General features: G+C 55.3%; 1 protein-coding gene across 13 annotated transcripts in view; it reads right to left on the reverse strand.

Moving 5' to 3' along the window:
- Nucleotides 1-23934, reverse strand: part of ENDOV (endonuclease V) — an 85138-nt gene that overhangs the window by 54149 nt on the left and 7055 nt on the right. For 5 of the 13 annotated variants that reach the window (XM_029211610.1, XM_029211607.1, XM_029211609.1 and 2 more), the window contains 7 exons: nt 20513-20647; nt 20266-20305; nt 19162-19274; nt 18226-18294; nt 17753-17881; nt 15172-15245; nt 14294-14352 (listed from right to left, as the gene is read on the reverse strand). In XM_029211610.1, the coding sequence (XP_029067443.1) occupies nt 14294-14352; nt 15172-15245; nt 17753-17881; nt 18226-18294; nt 19162-19274; nt 20266-20305; nt 20513-20647 (619 nt within the window). Of the gene's footprint in view, nt 1-750; nt 1657-4715; nt 5549-9648; nt 11677-14293; nt 14353-15171; nt 15246-17752; nt 17882-18225; nt 18295-19161; nt 19275-20265; nt 20306-20508; nt 20648-23934 lie in introns of those variants that run through there. The other 8 variants (XR_003791914.1, XM_029211606.1, XM_029211605.1 and 5 more) reach the window with 7 other exon arrangements.

Raw genomic sequence — 23934 nt, forward strand, 5'->3', positions numbered from 1 at the left:
TTGCCCAGTGGGCCTCCCCCACCCCTGCCCCAGGCCTTCCTGGGTGCGTTTCCGAGGCTGTCGGTGGTCTTGGGCTGTTTCCTTGTCGACTTTCCCACACTTCCCCCTTCATGGGCCCCAGGTCCAGGTCCAGCAGGCTGGGCTTTGGGGTAGCCATGTCTGTATCAGGGCAGGGCTCCCACCTCAGCTGGCATCCTGCCCCCATCACCTGCCGGGACCCACACTGTGTGGTTCCCGCTGCCGCCAGGCAGGGCTGCAAAAGCCGGTGCTGAGTCCCACTCTGCAGAGTGATCAGCAGAGTGACCTCACCTGACACACAGCACTACCCCAACCTCTCTAGGAGCCACAGCAGACTGTGCTGGTGTGTCGCCCCCCACTCCCCTGCCACGCAGGAGGTCCCTCAGATGGCAGGATGCCCCCATCCTGCTGAAGCTCAGGGTTTAGGAACTGGAAGGCATCCTGAAGACAATCCAAACTCATTCCCTCAGGCCCTGAGAGGAAAGGGACCTGCCCAAGGTCACCCAGCCAGTGGTGACAGGGGGGTTGCTTCCAGGCTTCCCTTCCCCTCGGCGGTCCTGCTGGGATTTCCTTGCCCAGGAACCAGCACCACAGGCCTCACCCTAAACGGGGAGCCCATGCGATCCTAGCCCCTCCCTCCTGTGTGCTCCCCGCTCTCCCTAGGCAGGCGCCTGCCTCTCCCGCCCCCATGCTACCGCGGGAAGGGGTTCCTATGGCACCCCTTCCCCCGCACACACTTAGCTCACTGGCAGCCCATCTGCCCGGAGACAGTGAACAGCAGATGCCTCTATGTACAGCGGTGCCTGAAGCGCAGCGGCCCTGCGCCTGCCGGACGAGAGCATGCCAGCCAGGCACAGGGCTCACGTGACACTTGGCTGGGGCAGGGGCCCCTCATCCAAGGCTGGGCCAGGAGGGGGTCAGGCCACCCAGACAGCCTACCAGAGCTGGGGACCAGGGTGTCCAAGGCCGGAATCAGAGTGTCCTGCGGGGGAGTTGCTGGATGGGCAGCTCTCTAGCAGGCTGCACCCTTGGGGGACAGGCTTCTACAGCTCCCTGACTCCCTGGGGAAGGCCTAAAGTGAGGGGGTTGGTGGACTCCATGGACAGACCCCACAGGGTCAGCCACTGCACACAGCGTGTGTGAAGGCTTGTGGAAGAGGGTTCAGAGCATCCAGCTCCTGTACAAGTGTGGGACCCTCGGCTGGGCCTCATGGGGCTCCTCACTCTGTCTTGGCCCCAGCCTCATCCCAGGTTCCCTCAGCAAGCTTCTCTCTCTCTCCTGAGTTCTTACAACCAATGGGGGTAGATGGCAGAGCAGGGTCAAGGGACCCTAGGGCTGGGCCTCCTGGGAGGTGGTCACAGTTCCTGGACCCACTGGCTCCTGGACTCACCTACTGTTTCCGGGATGCATGTGGCCAGTTGGCAAAGAGCCTCGTTTCCATGGCAGCAGCCTCAAGCCCTGGGTCCAGGAGGAGGGGCTGGCTGAGGACCCCAAGAGCTCGGTCTTTGTCTCTGCTCTGCCCTCCCCAGCCAAGGAACAGAGCTTTGTAGCCCGTGGGTGGCCAGCAGAGCACTGGAGGGCCAGCCCAGCCTGGGGGAGGGGAACTGCTGGGTGGTGGTGCACATACTTTTCCATCCTCTATAAAAACAGGAAAATAAATTGGCTAAGTCTGGAGCCCTATGGACTCTGGCTTGACATAAACTAAATTTGTCTGATTCTGGAAAGAATTAGAACATTTCAATGATCTGCAAATGGGGCTGCTGGCTGCTGAGCCCTTATCTTGTTCATGGCCTCTAGTCCAGTGTCCCATGTGAGAGGTGAGGGGGAGAGAGGTGAAAGGGGTCTTAGGCTGGTGTGAGCCAGCCTGCCTGGGGCAGAGGGATGGACAGCTTGGCCTCTGAGGACCCCGTTAACTGAGACGGCAGAAGCCATGACAACAAAAGCTCACTTCCAAGCCCTGCAGCCTCCCTTTCTCCCCCGCCTTCACCCTTTGTTTTCCTCCCCTCCTCCCGGCGCCCCCGCGGTGCAGGCGAGCACAGGCACACGCAGGCACACACACGCACGCCCCCAGGCCGCCTCTGCTCCCCTCACATCTTGCGTTTGTTTTCCTTCAGCAGGGCTCCAATGGGGACACGCTGCACCCTCACAATTGGCAGCTCCCTCCGATCCCCCCCGCCCCACGGAGGTGCCATATGTCAGTGTCATGAATAAGCATGAGGCGCTGTAGCTGGGGGGCTGGGAAGTGGCAGCTGCCCATCACCTGCCGAGCAGACAGGGGGTGGGGGCTACCACAGGGTGGGGGGGGTCACCACTACCAGAGGGGCGGGCCAGGTGGGGGGATGGTGCGGGCAGAGGCATGGGAAGAGGGTAGGATCAGAGCATGGTCACTGGTCCTCACCAGAGGGACCCACCTCCAGGTGACCAGCGTGCTTTCCTGAAAACAAGCAAAACCCAAATGGCATGGTGTGACCGTGTGGGGTAGCCAGAGTCCCTAAACCCCGCCCCTCAGCTTTGTGTCTGCCTGTGGGCCCGCTGGCCAGCCCACACCAGCCCCTCCAGGATGCCCTTCTCCTCCCAGGCTGCGCCCGCACCCTGTGCCTCTCCCCAGCACGTGCTCCATCTGAGCCTCCCACTAGTGAGCTGGGGACCAAGGCTTCACCTGCAGGGAGAAGGAGGGGGATCCAAATTCAGCCAGCACCTGTGCTGGGCCAGGCATGTCTACACAGGGCCCCATTCGCTCTCACAACACTCCTGGGAACTGGGGGTTTTTAGCCCCATTTTACAGGTGAGAAAACAGGCTTAGAAAAGTTTGAAGAAACTGTCTCCAAGTCTTATGGCTCAGAGTCGGGTAGCTGGATTGTGCTCAGGTCTGCCAGTTGATTGCCAAAGGCTCTGAGCACTGGGACCGGGGTACTGTTCTGTCTGCGCTGCCCTGGGTGCCCTCCACCTGACTGCCACCCGGGACCTGGCCACTCCTCCTTCACCTCCCTGCCCTGCCCTCACCCCTTTAGAGTTTACCCTTCCCTGAGGATACTCTTATCCATATTGGATCCTGTGGAGACCACGCAAGTCATGGACACCTGTCTGCACATTTGTCCTTCCCCAGCACTGTCCCACCCCCTGACCAGCAGTGACCAGTTCAGGCCTGACCCAGCAGGTGGCTGTGGAATGAATGAAAGAATGGACAGAGTCAGGCTGCAAGGCAAGAGCCATGTGCTGAGCACCCCAGTGTGACTGCAGAAGTGTGTCCCAGGGAGACGGAGGCCAGGCCCCGCCTACCCCACACCCTAGGCCTTTTTCCTCATTCCCAGCCCTGCCGGAGGCTGAGGCAGGCGATTGCGTGGATTGCATTAACCACTCCGGGTTAATTGGCTGTCCCTCACCACCAGCATGACAGATCCTGTTTGACATTTCTCTAGATAGTTAATTGACACCCAAGTAATTTGTCACAGAGACCTCGTTATATGCCAACTGGGTTCCCTAAGCCGTCAGCATCTGTGCCCCAGAAACAAGATTGGCAAGTTAATAATGGAGACTTAATCATGCCATTCCCTGCTGGTATGGGAAGAGAACTGCCCGGAGACAAGATGGGGCACTGCTGGGAAGAGACGGTGCTTTCTTAGGGCCTTGGGAACAGAGCATCCTCAGAGAGCCTGGAGTCCCCTCCCCTCAGTTTCCCCAACCAGGTGTGCCTTCTGCTGACAGTGGTCTGTCCACTGAGGAGCGCCCCTCCATAAGATGGGCTGCGGCTGACTCCACTCCCCGGCTCCAGGCTGGACACATGGCCTCCCCTCCCCTCCAGCTGCAGTGATAAAACTAAGCAGTGATCACAGTCCATCCAGAACCCAGGGCCTGGGGCTTGCGATGGAGCCTTTAGGGTAGAGGCTGAGCTTTGCCTGGGAACACCACAGGGGAGAAAGTAAGCATGGGGCTGCTGCCAGCCATCTAGCACCCAGAGGGGAGCCCCCCTGGGAATGGCACAGAGGGAGAGGATAGACGTGTGTTGCAGCCAGGCCACTCATAGCCAGCTCTGCCCTGGAGTGAACTAACAAGGCCCTATTATTTGCTTAAGGTGGTTTAAGTTTACTTCTGTCACATGTAATCTGGAGAGTTCTCAGCTCAAACACCTACAGGCTCTTACTTCAGGATTCAAGCCTGTCTGCAGAGCCCATGTGGGGTCTGCTTACAAGAGCAAGAAGGAGCCCTGAGCAGGAAGACAGCCTAGTGCAGAAAGGCGAGGCCTGGACAGAGGGGATCTGGGTTGAAGAGGAGGAAAGCTAGAGCCTAGGCCACCCAGCGTCTGGGGCTGGCACCTGAGGCCAACATGACGGCATTGAGTTCAGCACCGTGGACAGCGGTGGCCTTGCCCCACACAGCACTGCAGGCCCAGAGGAGCGAACAGATTTCCCACCCACCTGGGAGACACAGGACAATGTGGCTCATCTTGAGGCTATTGACAGACTCCTGAAAGATGTCGTGGTGTCCTTGTGCCTCAGAAATAAGGACTCTTCTGGGTACTTAAGCCCCTTTCCAAGGTCTCCCCAGTTTCTACAGTGGGGCTAGGGTGGGGCTGTAGTTCTCAAGCAGACACTAGATGACGCACACCATTATAACAGGAGCAGGAGCAAAACGAGGGTGGAGAGAGGTCCCTGGAGACGGATGTGAATCAGGTATACAAGGCAACCAAGACAGGTGGGCATGGGAGGAGTGGCTCTGTATTAGTTATGTTTTGCTGCATAAAAATATTATTCCAGAACAAAGGTCTATTATCTCACAGTTTCTGAGGGATAGGAACCTGGAAGCAGACTGGCTAGCTGGTTCTGTCCCAGGGTCTCTCATGAGGTTGCAGTCAGATGACAGCCAGGGCTGGAGGGTGCACTTCCAAGATGGCTCCCTCACACGGTGACGGGCAGGTGGGCTCAGTTCTCTGCCACGTGGACTTCACAGAGCAGTTTATGACACAGCAGCTGACTTCTCTCAAAGTGAATGATGAGGGGGGAAGAGAGAGGGAGGGGCACCATCAAGACATGAGTCCCAATGTGTTTTAGGCCTAGTATCAGAAATGACACACCCTCACTTTTGCACCTCCACTGGTCATACAGACGGACCTTGTTCAGTGTGGTCATAGGGCTACACCAGCCCCAGGAGGCCATCTTGGAAGCTGGCTACCACAGGCTCCGAGAAAAAAATAAATTCAAGATGGCCTGATGCTTTGAATGTACCAAAAAGAGATTTATATTTCCATTGCAGGGTTTGGGAATAAGTAATGGATACACAGAAAATAAACCAAATCCAAAACATGAGGCAATTATCAAGTGCAGGAAAAACAAGAGGTTGTACAAAAAAGGAGATGTAATTACATTACATTACTCAGCTACGAACAGTACGTGCAAAGAAAGAATAACGCAGACATTGAATTCTGATTCAATGAAAATGAGAAGATGGGTGGAAGGAAAGTGTATGAGAGGCTATGTGAGAGGGAACAAACTCTCAACCTCCATGGCAGAAAGTCAATGGATAATTTCTAAATCTAAAAAAACAGAAAAACAAAAAAGAGAAAGGCAGCATTAGCATGTTATTTAGAAGTAAATATGAAAAACCCCCACACTAAAGAAAACTAAAATAACAAAATTTTGCCTCTGAGCAGGGGAAGTCAGGAGAGGAGAGGGGTGGGTGAATAAGGAGCTACTGGGTTTTCGTTACAAATCTTATAGAACTATTTGACTATTTAAACTATGTACGTTTATAACCTCGATTAAAAAATCAAACAAACACCAAAACACCAGTGCAATTTAAGTAACTAAAAGACAAAACTACTCCAGCCTGCTCTCTACTCCCAGCTCTCTATCAGGCCCCTGCAGCCCCAAGGAAGGGCCTAGGGAGCTGTCTCCTCTTCCAGGGCAGGACACCCCGTGTGCTGGAGTCGGGTTTGGATCCTTCCTCCCCTGCCCCACAACGGGCCTCCAGCAGTCTCCCCCAGTATCTTTCTCTCTGAGTCCCTCCAGGTCGGCTTGCCTATCTGTCTTGGGACCGCATCCTTCTTCCATTAGCCCACCTCTCGCCTTGCCTGCCCTGTTCCCAGGTCTTCTCCGGGTTGGGTGGAGAGCAACCAGACTGGGGAGGACCCAGCCCTGTCCACAAGCAACAGCTGTGCCCTGGCCCCTCTGGCCTGCACTCCCTACCCCGCCTCCAGTGCCGCCCATCGTGGTAGGAAACAGAGAAGTTGCTCCTGCTTCCCAGGGAGGTGAATTGGGGATAGCAGGCCATGCTCCATCATTTCCCTGACACCTCTCCTAATTACCCAGTGTGTTATTCATTTGGATGTCAGAGCTGCCGCATGCCTGTGCCTTTAATTAATAATTTGGTAAAACTCTACTCAGGCCTGGCCAGGGCAGTGCAACAGGGACTGCTGGGGCTGGGCCAAACCTGCAGTGGGTGGGCCAGGCCAATGAGGACCCCCACCCCCAGCAAATGCAGAGGCCTTGGGCAGAAAGCTTGGCCCTGCTTCCTGTCCCCAGCTGTTCACTCCAGGCCACAGAGCCCCAGGTGAAGCCCCTTTAGGGACCCTTCCAGGAGGAGGCAGGAATGCAGACCCTGAGGGGTGTGTGTGCACCAGTGACTGGGGCCTAAGTGGGGGGATTTGCTCCCCTGGAGCCCAGGCTGGCCCTTGAGCCTTGGAGAGTTGAGACCCCAGGAGCCTAGGAGGGGAGGGGAGGTGTTTTGGTCAAAGGGGCCAAGAAGCCTGGCTCAGACCCAAGCTCAAACAGGCCAATGCCTGTGATCAGAAAGTAGGGGGGCAAGGGAGGTATCCTTGGGACAGCTAGGAACATGGCTGGGCCTCCTCCTTGACCTGATCATAAAGGACTCCTAGCCCTGGGTGTCCTCCATTCCTGACTGCTCCAGGTGAGGGGAGCGTGGGCAGACTGGGGTCCTGGAGGCGGGTGTCCTGAGGGGCCTGGGTGTGACCTGCAATGGTCAGGCCAGCCCACCACCTCGTGGGAGCCCCTCAGGCTCAGCCCCTGGGGACCCAGGGAAGGGGCACAGAGGCTGCCAGGCTAACAGAAAAATCTATTTGGATCCAACTTGAATTATTGAGTGTTTCGAGATTTATTCTTGGTTCTGGGGTGGGCTGTGATCTGCGAAGATGGATAGCATCTCGGCCCTATTTTTAAGGTTCTGTGAGAAGAAGCCCAGACACCACTGCACTTAGGGCTCCTGTGCAGTCTTCTGCAGGGTAGAGCCTCTGGGGGTGGGGGGTAGAGGTGGGCAGGACATGCCACCCCCAAGTGCCCTCCCCATTCCCAATCCCACTGCTTTCCTGCTCTCCCATGAATGACCCCAGCCAGTAGGTCCCCAGGCACCACCTCAGCCCCTTCTAGTTGATTCTGCACTCCCCCAGCCTCCCCAACCCCTCCACATGAACCCTCAGCATGGTCCCTCCCTCGAGATGCTCAGGGCTATAGCCACACCCACCACCCTGGGGTGAGCCAGGGGTCCCAGCAAGCTGCTGACATGCTCTACCTCTTCATCTCATCTCTGATACGGCCTTGGTGTAGCCAGTAGACAGGGCCAAGGGGCCAATGGCACTGCCCACTGCTGCAGATTCTCTTCCATCAGACTGTAGCTGAAACTCTCGTCCCTTTAAGGTTCAGACGCCCCCACCTCTGCCCACAAGCCTTCCATGCCAGGCTTAACCCCCCCACTCAGCCCACCCAGGGTTAAACAACGTCTCTGCTATCCTCCAACTGGTTCTCCTGGAACCCTACTCCCCCTCCTGAGGTCAGGCCCAGGATTTATTGGGGCCATAATTAGTTTCTGATGGGGTGGGATTTACACCCTTTGGGGCTTCTGGGAAGAGCTGGAAACCCTTGAAAGCAGAGGTAGGTTGAGTCTTGATCCTCTGAAATTTGCAGGGGACTCTGCCCTCCCACTCCCCACTCAAGCCAGGGGCACTAACAGTGGCATCTTGGGGGTGGGGAGAGGGCCTCTTAGAAAAACCACTCACAGCCAGACTAACCCACTAAAGTCAATAAACACAATGGAGACACTACTACCAACCTTATTGAAATAGAAAGAAAATATCACAAACAATTGTAGGCCAACACATTAGATAATCTGCATGACACGGACAAATTCCTAGAAACACACAAACTACCAACTGATTGAAGAAACAGAAAATCTTCATAGATCTATAACAAAAGAGAGTGAATCAGTAATCAAAACCCCTCCCAACAAAGATAAGCACAGAGCCAGCTGGCTTCACAGGTGATTTTACCAAAGGTTTAACAAGAATCAACACCAATCCTTCTCAGAGGAGGGAACACTTCCTAACTATTCTATGAAGTCAGTACTACCCTCGTATCAAAGCCAGACAGAGATACCACAAGAAGAGTACAGACCAGTACACCTTATGAACACAGATGTAAAAATCCTCAACAAAACACTAGCAAATCAAACTCAGCAGCTTAGTAAAAGGATTATACACCATGACTGAGAAGGATTTATTCCATAAATTCAAAAGTGGCTCAAAATATGTAAGTCAATCAATATAACACACCACATTAACAGAATGAAGGAAAATGATCATTTCAATAGGTGCAGAAAAAGCATTCGATAAATCCAACACTCTTTCATGATAAAAACACAGAGAAACTAGGAATACAAGGATCTTCCTCAACCGGATCAAGGGCATCTATGGAAAACCCACACCTAACACCACACTCTAGTGAAGCTTCCCCCTAAGATCAGGCACCAGACAAGGACGTCCACTCTCCCTACTTCCATTCAACATTGCACTGGAGGTTCCAGCCAGGACAACCAGGCAAGAACAAGATATAAAAGTCATTCAGATTGGAAAGGAAGAAATAAAAGTGAAACTATATTCACATAAGACATGATCTGATATATAAAACCCTTAAAGAACACACACACACACACAATTAGAGCTAATAAATGAATACAGCAAAGTTGCCAGATATAAGATACAAAAATGTATTTTTATACACTAGCAATGAACAATCCAAAAATAAAATGAATAAAACAATTCCATTTACAATAGCATCAAACAGAATAAAATACTCAGTAATAAATTTTACCAAAGGACGTACAGGGAGGGCGTGTACAATGAAAATTACAAAACATCATTGAAAGAAATTAAAGAAGATCTAAATGAGTGAAAAGACCCTGTGTTCAGTGATTTGAAGACGTAATAGTGTTAAGACAGCAATGCTCAGGGCTTCCCTGGTGGCGCAGTGGTTAAGAGTCCCCCTGCCAATGCAGGGGACACGGGTTCGAGCCCTGGTCCGGGAAGGTCCCGTATGTTGTGGAGCAACTAAGCCTGTGCGCCACAACTACTGAGCCTGTGCTCCAGAGCCCATGAGCCACAACTACTGAGCCTGCGTGCCACAACTACTGAAGCCCGTGCGCCTAGAGCCTGTGCTATGCAACAAGAGAAGCCACCGCAATGAGAAGCCCACACACTGCAACGAAGAGTAGCCCCCGCTCGCTGCAACCAGAGAGAAGCCCGTGCGCAGCAACGAAGACCCAAAGCAGCCAAAAATAAATTTAAAAAATGAATTTATTAAAAAAAAAACTTATTAAAAAAAAAAGACAGCAATGCTCTACTAATTGATCAGTGCAATCACTATCAAAATTCCAACTGCCTTTTTTGGGGGCAGAAATGGACAAGCTGGTTCTAAAATTCATATGGAATCGCAAGAGACCCAAATATCCGTATACAAAAATTACCTCAAAATGCATCAAAGATCTAAATGTAAGAGCTGAAACTATTAAACTCTTAGAAGAAAACACAGGAGGAAATCTTTGTGACATCAGATTAGGCAATGGTTTCTTCATTATGACACCAAAAGCACAGGCAACAAGTGAAAAACAGATAAACTGGATTTCATCAGATTTTAAACTTTCATTCAAAGGATGTTATCAAGAAAATGAAAAGACAACACACAAAATGGGAGAACCTATTTGTAAATTATATAACTGAAAGGGGTCTGGTACCCAGGACATATAAAGAACTCGTACAACTCAATGACAGAAAGACAAACAACCCAATTTTAAAAATAGCAAAGAATTTGAGTGGACATTTCTCCCAGGAAGACATACAAATAGCTAATATACACATGAAAAGGGGCCCAAGATCATTAGTCATTAGGGGAATACAAATCAAAACCACAATGAGATACCATTTCACATACACTAGCATAGCCAGAATCAAAAAGACAGATAATTACAAGTGTTGGTGAGGATGTGGAGAACTTAGAACCCTGTGTTGCTGGTGGGGTTGTAAAAAGGTGCAGCCACCACGGAAAACAGGAGGAAAATAGTACGGCTATTCCTCAAAAAGTTAAACAGAGAGTTACCATGAAATTCCACTCCCAAGAGAACTAAAAACGTAAGTTCACACAAAAACTTGTACGTCGATTCGCACAGCAGTATTATTCATCATAGCCCCAAATAATCCAAATATTCATCAGTAGATGAATGGATAAACAACATGTGGCCTATCCATACAACAGAATATTATTTGGCCATAGAAGAAAGTACTGATCCATGTTACAACACAGGTGAACCTTGAAAACTCATGCTAAGGAGAGACTCCAGACATAAAGGTCACATACTCTGTGTGACTCCATTCCTATGAGGTACCCAGAATCGGCAAGTCCACAGAAACAGGAAGCCCATTAGTGGTTGCCAGGGGCTGGGGCAGGGGGAGGGGTGGAGGAGAGTGACTGCTAACGGATACGGGAGGAAAAGGTTCTGGAACTAGACAGTGGTGTGCCTGCACAAGATTCTGAATATACTAAAAGCCAATTCACAGTACACTTAAAGATGTGAAAATGGTGACTTGTTACATGACTTTAACCTTGAAACAAACAAAAACCACTCAGGTTTTCAGTTGTCTGCAAACTGATCTCAGGCTCTGTCTGCTTCTCACTGAAGCGGAGGGGATGGGGATGAGGGACCCCACAGCGGTCCATGCCTCAGCCCAGGGGGCCCACCTGACTCCTCTGGTCAGTGAGGAAGCAGTGGCTTTAAGCAGAGCCCCAGTCCCACCCCAGTAGGAGGTCTCGGCCATCTCTGTGCCTGTCTTAGAGATGGGTCCCCAGGGGATGCTGCTGCAGACATCACCCTGAGCCTCCCGGCACCATGGGAAGCTCTCCTGTTGGCATGTGCGTGGGGCAGGCATTGAAGGGGAAGGTGCCATTGGGGCCGGGGAGTCACGGTCCTTCCTGCCCAGCCCTTGCGGGACCTGCATTCTGGCGGCTTGGGGTGGTAGAAGGAGCTCAGTAGGAAATGAGGACCTTTACTTCCTGTTTCTCCCTTCCCATTGGTGCAGTTAGCACAGCCTTGCAGACTGAGGACCATCAACCTTGGCCCCTGTGGGCCCCACTTCTCCAAACCTTCTCACTTTCTTTGCAAGGACTGACTGCGTGCCAGGTTCTGTGCCACGGCCACTCCACACAGGGCTGCAGCTGTCCGGGGAGACAGCATAGGTGTGATCCCCATTACAGGCTCGAAGCTTTGCCCAAGGCCAGTCAGTACAAAGCCGTCAGGCCCAGCCAGCTCTGCGTGGCTTCCATCCTGCGCTCCGAAGTCCCCCCCCAACCCCCTGGTCCTGATGAACTCTGGGCAGGGAGAGACCTGGAAGAAGTTAGGAGGGCAGTGGTTGTGGAGCACCAGGCAGGGCCTGCGTGGGTGGTAGGCTGGGACTGAGTCTCCTGAGGGCCACCCTGGCACAGAGTCCTGGGCACCAGGCTCGGGGCACATCTGGGGTGGCTCAGCACCCTTGTACTCAGCAGGGGTGTGAACGAGGCAGCAGCTGCCTGGGACCCCAGGCAAGTGCCACTGTTTCCCTTGTCCTTGGGCAGCCCCCAGGACTATGGCTGCACTTAATCCAGCTGTGACCCCCCGGTGGAACCCTGCCCAGGCCTGTTTGTGCCCAGTGACCATCAGGGATTTTAGGGAGATGGTTTCGCCATGGCCCCGTGCTCCTGCACACCTCAGACGGGATTCCACGCTGTCCCTGCCTCTGACCACTAACGTCTCAGCGTGGCGCCCAGCTGGTGCTGGACGCCCCCCATCCTTCATTAACTGGGAACTGACTGTGTCACCGCCGGCAGGGACTCCACGTGGACCCTCACGCTCAATCCCCCAACTGGACTACGCAGGTGCTTGTATCCCCGCAAAAAAACAGGTTCCGAGAGGGAGGACCGGTCCCTCTCGGAGCACCGTCAGATGCCACATTCCACCTTCTCTCCCAGCACACAGACCCGTGCCTCAGTCCAGAGGCAGGGAGAGCTGGGGCACTGCCGGCACAGGGGAGCCAAGAGCCGCAGGTACTGAGGTGCAGGTTCTAAACAGGCACAGCATCCCAGAGCCTGGGGTGAGTGGGCAGAAGGCCCGGAGCCTGCTAGGGAGGGTGGGGTGAGCTGGGGTTCCCTGTGTACCACCGGCTGTGAAGAGCAGGTGTTTTTCTCAGTCTCAGGATTGGGTGGACAGTAGAAGCTGAGGTGAGAAAAAAGATGTGCCAGCGAGGACATCTGGGGAGGACCACAGATCAGAGCCTGGGATAGGCCTTCCTGCCTGAAGGGGTCCCCTTGAAGGTACCTGTGGAACATGCCGGAAGCTGCTGAGCTCAGTGGGCCATCCAGTGGACCCATAAGCATGTGGGTGGCACCCAGCAGCCCACCTGGCCCCAGTAGGCCCTCTGTACCCCGAAGCCCCCTGCCCTGGAATGGCCCTGCTTCCTATTGCAATGTCCTGACTAGGGGCTACTACTACCATGTGGGGCAGCCCCTGGCCCCGCCTTACAAAGGGTTTTGGGAGCACAGGTTAAGCGGGAGGGGAAGGGGGACAGCTGACCCCAAATAGCTGGCTGCCTTGCTTACTTGTCCCCTTTGCTTCTTCCATGAGCCCGGGCCCTGGAAGAGAGCTCCCTTCTCACTCTGAATGAAAGGAGAGACACCAGAGCGGGGCATGGAAGGAGCGCTGGGACCCGGGGCCTCCCTGGGCTTCCATCCCAGGCTGTCAAACCATGACAGGCAGTTCCTTCTTGAGAGGCAGGATAAACGGCAAGAAAGGCTTGCCTCCGAGGATTCTTCACACCCCTCAGCAAAGATTCCAGAGTCCTTAGGGAACCTGGGGGTGAGCTGGGAGGAGGTGGAGGACTAGGGCTGCTTGGGAGGCACCCAGGGGCTGTGGGTGGGGCCGTGCGCCTCCTTGGGACTAGCTCACACCAAGAGGAGTGGCCAGGCAGGGCGCCAGAGTCAGGGCTGCCCTCCCACAGCGGAGACGAGTTTTGAGGCTGGGCCTCTGGGTGAAGAGGCTGGCAGGGGGGGAGTGCGTCGGGTTGACAGGAACAGGGGAGAGCTATTGGCACTTGAACACAGTGGGCTGCCCGCCCTCAGGGCCCGTGGCCAGGATAGCAGATCCCAACACCCATCTCCTCGGGTACGGGTGCCGGCCCTCTGTCTGGCACCCCACCCCTGCAGCCCAGACTGCCCCTGTATGTCCCCCAACCCTCAGCCTTTTCCAGACTCAGACACTGCTCTTCTCCCCTCCTCCTGGCCCTGCACGTCCCAGCAGCAGGCAGTCTGGAGACCGGCTGGGCAGCCAGGGGCCAAGCCTGACAGCAGCCACCCCAGTCTGGACCCTCCCCGGCCAGGGTAGAAGCGGCTCAGTGTAGCTGGTCGGCAGGGAGGGGCGTGCTGGTTTATAAACAAACACAAAGTGAAAGCGGCACATGTACTCAGAGGAGCAGATGGGCAAGGAGAAGGTGTGCATGTATGTGCAGTCTGGCAGCTGTAAGCCCACCTGGGCGCTTTCAGAACAAAACAAAAAAACACCAGAAAATCCCCTATGAACTCTGAATCCCTTCCTGCGCTCCTAAGAAATTAACGTCATGTGCTCTCTGGGCCTGGCACTCTGCCATGTGAGCTCTGTCTTCCACTGAGCTCTCTCCAGGCCCCTGGGCCTCATGACCGTGGAATGGAAAGGTGGCCACCCCAGTCCATCCGAGCAGGGCTGTGCCTTCTGTGTCCCCATGTCCTCGGGCCGGGGTGCCCCACCTGCTGTGGGGGCCGCTCCCCCAGTCCCTACAGACGAGCTGGAGCAGGGCCACAGGCGGCCCAAGAGTCTTCCTGGCATCCAGCTCGGTGCCAGCCCCAGCCCTTGCCCTACTGCCCCTGGTCACCTGGGCCCAGGGCTTTCCGGTGTGTCCTGGGGTTTCGGCTGTGGGATTTGAGGGGCCCGTCCTTACCTGCGGGCTCTTCTGAGGCTCCCTGAGGGCACGCCTTTGGCCTCTGTGCCTTCTTGCTCCTGGTAATGACATCAAGAAAGGACAGCATCAAACGTCAGAGCCCCCCTCGATCCCCAGGTGGTCCCTGGAAGCTGTGTCGACCTGGATCCTCAGGGGTGCGAGAGCCCAGGCCAGAGGGGGCAAGGCAGATCCTGACGGCCAGCCCCCACCCTTGGGAGAGTTCAGGGGTCCCAGCCACACCTTCCCACAGTTCTCAAAGCAGCTTAGCCAGGCCCAGGCCAGCACGGGCTTGGAGGAGAAGGGAGCACAAAGGAAGCGCCCGTGCTTGTAAGGACTCCTGGTGGGAGAGGATGGGCCTGATGTCCAAGCTGCCAATGGAAACCCTGCTATCTCAGTCTCTTCATCGGCAAAGTGATCACAGTGCCTGTCTCATGGTAAGTGCCATTAGGATTAAGTAACCAACCACTGCTGGCTGTGACTGTACCACAACACAGTGGGATGAGAATCACCGTGCACACCACACAGGTGAGGAAACAGGCTTTGAGAGCGTAAACGACACAGCAGGTGCAGAGCCAGGACATGAACCGGGACCACCTGACTCTCTCACCCTTTCTGTGGAGACCACGACATAAATGGACCAAGGTAAGCAGGGAGCGCCCTGGTGGGAGGTGAGCTTTGGGGGTTGCTGGACAGTTCCCACTGAACATGGAGTCCACACTGGCCCCCAGCATTCTGCTGGCTCTTCTCCTGTCCCCTCAGGAACCCTGCGCCCCCTGCCTGGCCCTGCCTGTCTGGCCTGAGCCACAGCGCCACCGCCGAGCGGCCCAGCCACCAGAAGTGGCCCCACGGGGGCATGACCCAGCCACCCCAGCACTCACCTTTCTGGCCGCAAGGCAGGGGCCCCTTGGACTCCCAGGGTCCTGCGGATGTAGTCTCGGGAGCGGATGTCAGCCTGAAGAAAGGGATGGCTCGAGTGAGAGGGGTGGCTGGGGTCCCAAGCTGGCCTCTGGACCAGTCCCCACCCGATAGGGTGGCCCCTCCTGGAAAAGCCCACGGAGGCCCAGCCTGAGGGAAAAGGAGCAGCGGCCCCATCATGCGTGGGTGCCAGGATGTCAGGCCCTCTGGCTGGGGTGCTTGACAGCATGTCCCCGAAGGGCGTGAGGAAATGGGCTGGGTGCCTCGCTCCTATTTCAGTTGGCTTTCAGTGGGTTTATAGCTTGTGCTTCCCTGTAGGTTTTGCTTGAGCCAACAGTTTCTCTGCTAAAGCCCTCTTCTCTGAAGGATGTCCTCAGCCCAGCTTGTCTGTTCTCACTTTTGGTTCATCTGGCTCCCTGGCTAGTGTCAGCTGCAACCTCTGTCCCTGGAGAAGTGTCTGGAAAGTTCTTCAGAGTCACCAGAATGAAAGGGGGCTTCTGGGCCACAGGCTGGGATCAGGGCACACCCTGGGGAGAGGGGAACAGGCCTGAGTGGGGCCCCCAGGACCTTTGCGGCACAGGCTCTCCCTGTTCCAGGGGGCCTGGCCTCAGGGAGGCCCCTGATCCCGGCTCAGATGGCTCAGCCCCGCTTTGGGCTGTGTGACAACAGGACACAACAGCTAATCCCCCCGACTGTTTCTACTTAAGAGTGAATGGGCAAGCGGGCAGGGTGGGCGGCAGGGTGCTCCGGGAGAAAGGCCCCGGAGACGCGAGGCAGCACCTCCCGCCTTCCCCTGCAGCAACCGGTCCCGGCCTGGCCTGGGAGCTGGGGGCAGCGGGCCTGTGACCAACGGAGCAGGCCCTAAGCCGTTCTCTCAGCTTCTCCTCAGAGCTTACAGAAGTAGTCAGGAGGGCAAAGTGTACACAGGTGAGTGGGCCAAGGAAGAAGATGGACCAAGAGATAACCAGTGCCACTGGACAGGGCCACACCCCTTTCCTGGAAACGATAGGGTTGGTGGGCTCCTGGGTGCAGACGTCTGGCTTTTCTCTAGGGCAGACACACGGTCCTTGCCCACCTCTGAGGGGTTCACGGCACTTTACAGGGCATCCCCCCACCTGCAAGGACACAGCTATCATCCACTCTGGGGCAAGGCGAGACACAGAAGGGACAGAGACCTGCCCACCATACCAGCTCAGCAGAGTCCCTGGCTCTGAGGGCCTGCGGAGAAATCTCGGGTCGTCACCCCACCCACCACAAGGTCGCACAGGTGGATGGGAATGGGGGAGGAAAGGCTTCCTGGGGCCAGGACACGTCACAGGCTTTTGCACCTACGAACCCTGTACGGGGAGGGAAGGAGGCTGAGGCTGGTGGACACTTAGAAAGTCCACCCTGGAAGCCACCCTAGAGGCCTTGACTCTTCGCAGCCCTGAGAGTTGCTGGCAGGGGCGGAGAGCCACAGCCACGTGTGTGCCGCTGCTGCCACCTGGAGGCTGCCCTGCACACCAGCAGCCGGGGGGGGGGGGTCCCAAACCCCGAGGTGGTGGCTACGGGGGCTCTTGGGGTGGTCGAGGCAGAGCCAGGACCCTCAGGTTTGCAGTGTCACCAGGTGGTGCTGAGCTGAGAGTACCGAGCGGGCCTGTGGCACCTAGGCCAGGTTGCCTCTAGTTGACGCAGCACAGGCCTCAGGGACACACGGAGCAGCAGGCGACATACAGTCCCTGCTGGGAAGGCAAATCTGATGGTGTCCCCTCCCAACTCACATCCAAGGCCCTGTGGTAAACCTGAAGTTCTGCCCCCTGCAATGCACACAGGCTTCCGCCCACTCACCCTCGCCAGGGATCCAGCCACAAGTTCCTCTGAGTTTCTGGCATCCAACTCCTTCCTGCCCAAGGGCCTTTGCAAATGCTGGTCTCAGGCCTGGACTGCCCTTTCCCCTCTTCCAGCAGGCCTCTCCCCGAGGACAGCTTCTCACAGATCCTTGCCTCATGGGCTTCCCTGGGACTTGCACCTGCTCTGCACCTTGTCATGGCCAAGACCACCAAGGCGGCCCAAGGGCTTCCTGCATGAGGTTAGCTGAGCCAACTCGTTCACCAGAGTTCTGATCCCCCTGGGCCCCAAGTTAGGTGCTGGGTGCCTGGCGTGGCCACACCCTGGAGTCTCCTGATTTTATCCCTGGCCCAAGTCTTCCTCAGCAGTGCCCAGCAGCCCTGCAGGGGCCCCCCAGCCGAGGATGGCCGCTCCCTCCCAGGCCAGCGGGGCAGCTTGGGCCCTCAGGGGCTGGCAGGCCACTCTGCTATTTGAGCTGACGTCAGCTGATTTTCCCGATGACCCAGGGTGCCAGAGGCTGAAAGGCTGAGTGCAGGGGCACAGCAGACCCCCGGGCTAGGCAGGGCAGGCCTCTGCATCTTCCAGGCCCCTCTCCTCCCCTCCGGAGCCTAGTGTGGCCCAAACTGACTCTCCCACAGGCGCTTGTGGACCCTCAGCCCGGGAGTACAGGAAGAACAGGTGCCATGCGCTAGCCTACCCACCTGGCAGCCCACTCACCTGGCGCACGGGCTCCGGGATCCGAAACTTGCAGCAGCCATGGGTCAGGCGCACGGCTGCCTCCAGGCTCATCTTGTGGCCCACAGAGACATAGAGGGGCTTGGTGCTGTGGTCGTGGCTCTTCAGGGCCTGTGACAGGGAGGGCGAGGTCAGGGCACTGGGCAAGCTCTGTGGGCTGGAGGACTGACATGTCCTGGGCAGTGGGCAGGAGCTTGGGAGACTGGCAGCACCCTTGGGGCACCTTCTTGATGTTTGTCTTAGGGACAGGGTGGGGCGAGTGAGGGCCCAGAGGCCCCCTCAGCACAGTGGGGGAGGGGAAGAAATAAAGATGCAGGGGCAGCCAGAGTGGCAGGAAGATAGGGAGAGGCGGACGGGTTCTGGGGCACGCACGTACATGGGTACTGACCCCGGGCCCCCTCTGGCCCTCAGCTGAGGGGTCTGCCTCAGTGGGGCGCAGGCCCCTGGCCACTCACCATGCCCAGGACGGTCCCGGAGCCTCCCATCAGAGGAAATGAGTCTCCTCCACCCTTCAGGAGCCGTATCTGGAAAACAGAAAAAAGACTTGGAAAAACACTTTTCTTGGTGAAAGGCTTGAAGGCAAGCCTGCTCACCTTTAAAACCTGAGCAGCCGCTGGGCAAGGAGATGGAAGGGCCCATCGCGAGTGGACCCTGCGTCCAAGCGCGGCCTGCAGCACCATCTCACCTTGACGAGGTACTCTCCTCCCCATTCTGCAGCAGGGAAGAGGCAGCAGCCCGCCCAGGCCCCAGTGCTGCAGGGTGGAGGTACCAGGCTGGTGCACACACAGGGCCACAACCCACTCGAGGCCACTTACTTCCTGCTGCTTTCTCTCCTGCTACAAATTTGAGCACTTCTGATTCAACCTGACAAATTTTTTGGGGTGGTGGTGGTGGGGACTGGCCCATTGGGTGGGTCAGGGGCCCCTGTCAACTCAACCAACAGGCACTCCACACAGGCATGGGGGAGCTGCAAGGATGAGACAGATGCAACTGACCCGTTCTCAGAGTTGGCCGTCCAGGTTAGAGAGCCACGTGTGTCACCAGCTCCCGCCAGAGGGGGTCCCAGAGGAGGGAGATGCCCCAGGCAGATGGGGGTGGCACGGCAGGTGGAAAAGTACAGAGCGTTGTACAGGCCCTGAATGCCCGGTCCCCGATACCTGGAGGCTCTGCCCCCACGTGGGGTGCCACAGCAGCACGCAGGCAGGGGTGGAGAGGAGGCAAGTGTGCACCCAGAGGCTGGGAGAGGAGCTCCGAGTCTCCCGAGATGACCCACCACCCACAAGGCACGCAAAGAAAGCTGGTCTTCCTCAGTCCAGGTCAGCAATCCAGGCTGGGAGGAGAGCGCCCCAGGTGGAGCTGGTCTGCAGCGGGGCGGACTCCGGCCCCCTCACCTTCTCCTTGTGCAGAGCGTTGTTCTCCAGCCCATCCACCTGCAGGAGTTTCTTGGCCACCCCGATGCAGGGCAGGTCTGTGAGGACACCAAGGTGGCAGGCTACCCCAAAGCCTGTAGGGGCAGAGCAAGATGAGGCTGGGGAGGTGAGGCAATGAGCCTAGCAGTTTAGAGACAGTGTGGGGACGGGGGCCACACCAGAGAGCCTCGCTGAGCTTTTCCACGTGAACAGAGGCCTGTCGGTGGGCAAGGACTTGTGGGACAGGGCTGTAAGCCCCACCCTGGCCTCGGACGTGGCCTCTACCCTGACTTCTGGGCTGGCAGGCTGGGTGGGGGGCGCCCCCCACCCCCGACAAGATTAGGAGCCTAATTATAATTAGTGTGCTCACATGCTCCACCCGCTTCTTCCACCCTCCCCTCTCCTTTGTGGCCACTTTCAGGCCTCTGCAACTCTGCCCTTAACTCGCCCAGGACTTTGGGGCTCCTGCCAGGGCGCAAGGACTGCAGTGACTGGGGGCCAGGCCCAGGGCTGGCCTGCTGGTCCTCCACTAGTGTCCAGGGTGGCTCTGGGCCCACAGGCTCCCAGGGCAGGGGCTAAAATCACAATGCCACCCCTTCCTGACTCCCTCTGCCGCCCAACCCCCAGGTTTGTACCTGAGGGTAAGACAGCCCCTCCCCCTTGGTGGTTCTCCCCGGGACCAGGTTCCAGCACCCAGGTGGGTGTGGGTTTCCCTGTGTCAGTGGGGAACAGGCACACCTGTCTGTTCCTGTTTGGTTTCAGGCAAGGGTCTGTTTAGGACACAGGGCAGGCCGCCAGTGGGACAGGTTAGCTGGGCTCAGGGCCTGAGACTTCTGGAAGCGTCAGGTCCAAACTGGATGTTGGTACCTGAGCTGAGCCAGCAGAGGCGGTGGAGGCAGGCAGGAAAGGGGCAGGGGTGAAGAGAAGTAGGGGCTCCTTACTAGGGGGCCTTGACAAGGAAAGCAAGGCCAGAAGGAGCTGCAAGGTCAGGCTGGTGGCAGAGGGCCTGGGGCCTGGTGCAGGCGGACTGCACCCCTCCTGGTCCCTCTCTTACAGCCCTCTCAGGGAGTCTTGGGAGCAAATTACCTCGGTGGTGGAGCACCCCATTTCCATCCACAAAAAGGACCTGGAAGAGCCACAGGGGAAAGTCACGGTCAGCTGAAGTGCCCCTCGCCCATCAGGTTGGGGCATCCCAGAGCAAGACGAGGGCCCCAGCTCTTCAGGTCTGATCCCTCTTGAGGCAAAAGCACTTCTCCAGGAAGCTCATGGATCTCTCCCTGCAATGGGGCGGGGCCTGTGAAGGGCCTTTCCTCCAACCCAGTGAGATACCTGCCTGGGGCATGAGGCGGGGCTCCTTCTCCCGCAGCTGCTGCACCGCGTCCACCAGGAAGGGCACCTCTCGGAAGGCCAGGAAGCCTGACACGTAGGGGGCTGTCAGGCTCACCATGCGACAGTCCTCATACATCACCTGCCACCAGGCACCCAGGTCACTAGGCACGCGCGGCCCTGGCCACCTCCCCCGCACCCTCGCATGCCCTTGGCCCTTATCTGACAATCCCTGTCACTCCCTCTGTCTCCCAGGCCCACCCCCAAGTCGCCCCCTTCCCTGCCTCACTAACTGGAGACAGGTGATCCACCCTGCAGATGGGCGGTGGGGATTCAAATACTGCCATTTCAAAGGTACTGGCCACACCTGGTCTGTATCAGGCCCTCCTCAGGCTGCCTCCTTTGTAAATCAGACCTGCTGCCTCCCCACCCCACCCTGCTGCCAGGCAGTTTGGAGGCTCACAGAAGACAAAGCACAAGAAGCACCTGTGAATAGACACCATAGTGCCATATTAGAAGGGGCCTCGGGGGAGAAAAGGCCAAGTCTTCACAGAGGCTACAATAGCAAGAAGGGCAACTCTGGCTTTAAGAAAAGAGATTACAAATATTTCGGAAAAAGGACAGGCACGATCTCAGAGTGAGGCAGTTTGGAAGAGAATTGGGTCCCAAGGGATGGGAGAGTCCAAAAAGAAAAATTCTGAGGCTGCAAATAACCCCAGAGAGAGAAGAGGGGATACCCCTGGGGATGTTGTGCTAAAAGGCCTGGCTCACGCTGGGAGGAGTGGGGGCCAGGAGTCTGAGGCAGACCTGCTGGGGACCACCCAGAATTTTCACACGCTCTGGCAGACTGTTCTTCAAACTGAAAAGTCCTAACACAGCATGGAAGAGGAGGCCCTGTTGGTACTTGATTAGCATGTAACGACCCGCTCAGAGCACAGGACGGCAGCCCTAAGCCCCTTAAACCTTGAGTTTTCATTACAGCCAGACCACCGGAGGTGAGAACGGTTCCCACTAAGCACACATTCTCCAGAACCTTCAGATGTCCTGGATTGTTACTGACCATCCCACCCCCCCACCAATCTCTTGGTGATAGCTTTCAAAATCATACTTCCACCTCTCCCTTGAAGCTAGGTCATAATGACATGGCCCTAAATGAAGGAATTACTCTAATAGCATGGAGGAAGGGGCTCGTCCTTCCAACATTTTTATCAGTGACTCACAGGAAACTCATCAAACTGCCAATGACCTAGAGTGGGCAGGGTCCAACCAGATGACAGACCAGAGAATTCGATTCACAGTGAATCCGGCAGGCTGGAGTGCTGAACCCCATGCAACAGGATGACTCTTCACGGGGACATGCGTGAAGTTCAAGTGTGGCCTGAGTTCCCACAGGATGATGGTGGCTGCTTACGTTTGAATCCCTCTGCACAAGCTCCAGGAACCAGAGATCCACAGGAGAGGAGATGAACCCCCTCTACCCCATGCCCACAGCATAGCTGGGAGACAAGCCAATTACAAGCAACGGTGTGCATCTACAGGCGGAAATAAACAGCCCAGACTCACAGAGCCAGCTCTGGGCCCCTCGCCAGAAAGGCAGGTGGGAAAGGGGCAAGGGCAGGGGGTGTGGTGGGGCCTAGTGGTGGGGAGCCTGATGGAATGAGACCTGGGGGGCAGCCCCAGCCTTATCAGGAAGATGCTGCTCTGGGGAGACACAGGTGAGCCCTGGGGGCTTGTGGAGAAGAGAGTGAGGCCAGAAGTGTAAGGTCCTTTGGAAATGAGAGTATCAAAGAATCAGAAGAGACACTGGTCATCTTTGCTTCTGAAAAGGATGCCATTTATTGGCACGACTATACTTCACTGTCCCTCATGATTTAAGAAACCCATTGAGGCACCCAAACCCCTGGCCCTTGAGTTTCCTGTTTAAATACATTTTTTTTTTTTTTAAGGCCACACCGTGTGGCATGCAGGATCTTCCCTGCAGTGGAAGTGCAGAGTCTTAGCCACTGGAACACCAGGGAAGTACCTAAGTACAACTTAGAGGGAACAGAGAACTACAAGAACTCAGAAGGCAATGATCAAACCTTGTGAGTTGATGAAATGCTGCCCCCAACCAGTTGTGCAGCAGAGGTAAGTTAACTAAACGGCAGACAGAGAGCACAACCTGGCAGAAATAAAAACAGAAACACAAAAAAACCTGACAAGACAGAAAACCCAGCATATGCATGACTGAAAAAGAGAAACAAAACTATGGAGTTGAAATAATAAATATAACTAATACTTAAAACCACAAACTAAGAAACGTTCCAAAAATAAAGGAAGATCTGACCCCACATATTGAAAGACCCAAGTGGGAACTTGGGGAAACTGACATGGAAGTCAACTCAAGATGTATCTTAGTGAAGATCCACCAGAAGGCAGACAGCAGAAGCAAGAACTACAATCCTCCAGCCTGTGGAATGAAAAACTGCATTCATAGAAAGACAGAAAAAATGAAAAGGCAGAAGACAATGTACCAGATGAAGGAACAATATAAAACCCCAGAAAAACAACTAAATGAAGTAGAGATAGGCAACCTTCCAGAAAAAGAATTCATAATAATGATAGTGAAGATGATCCAGGACCTCGGAAAAAGAATGGAGGCAAAGATGGAGAAGATGCAAGGAATGTTTAACAAAGACCTAGAAGAATTAAAGAACAAACACCTAGAAGAATTAAAGAACAAACAAACAGAGATGAACAATGCAATAACTGAAATGAAAAATACACTAGAAGGAATCCATAGTAGAATAACTGAGGCAGAAGAACGGATAAGTGACCTGGAAGACAGAATGGTGGAATTCACTGCCATGGAACAAAATAAAGAAAAAAGAATGCAAAGAAATGAAGACAGCCTGAGAAACCTCTGGGAAAACATTAAACACACCAACATTCACATTATAGGGGTCCCAGAAGGAGAAGAGACAAAGGACCCGAGAAAATATTTGAAGAGATTATAGTTGAAAACTTCCCTAACTTGGGAAAGGAAATAGCCACCCAAGTCCAGGAAATGCAGAGTCCCAGGCAGGGTAAACCCAAAGAGAAACACACTGAGACACACAGTCATCAAACTGACAAAAATTAAAGACAAAGAAAAATTATTGAAAGCAACAAGGGAAAAATGACAAATAACATACAAGGGAACTCCCATAAGGTTAACAGCTGGTTTCTCAGCAGAAACTCTACAAGCCAGAAGGGAGTGGCAAGATATATTTAAAGTGATGAAAAGGAAGAAGCTACAACTAAGATTACTCTACCTGGCAAGGATTTCATTCAGATTTGACAGAGAAATCAAAAGCTTTACAGACAAGCAAAAGCTAAGAGAATTCAGCACCACCAAACCAGCTCTACAACAAATGCTAAAGGAACTTCTCTAAGTGGGAAACAAAAGAG

This window comes from Monodon monoceros, unplaced genomic scaffold, assembly GCF_005190385.1.
Source record: "Monodon monoceros isolate NGI ecotype Baffin Bay Population unplaced genomic scaffold, NGI_Narwhal_1 Super_Scaffold_9, whole genome shotgun sequence".
NCBI classification, from domain to species: Eukaryota; Metazoa; Chordata; class Mammalia; order Artiodactyla; family Monodontidae; genus Monodon; species Monodon monoceros.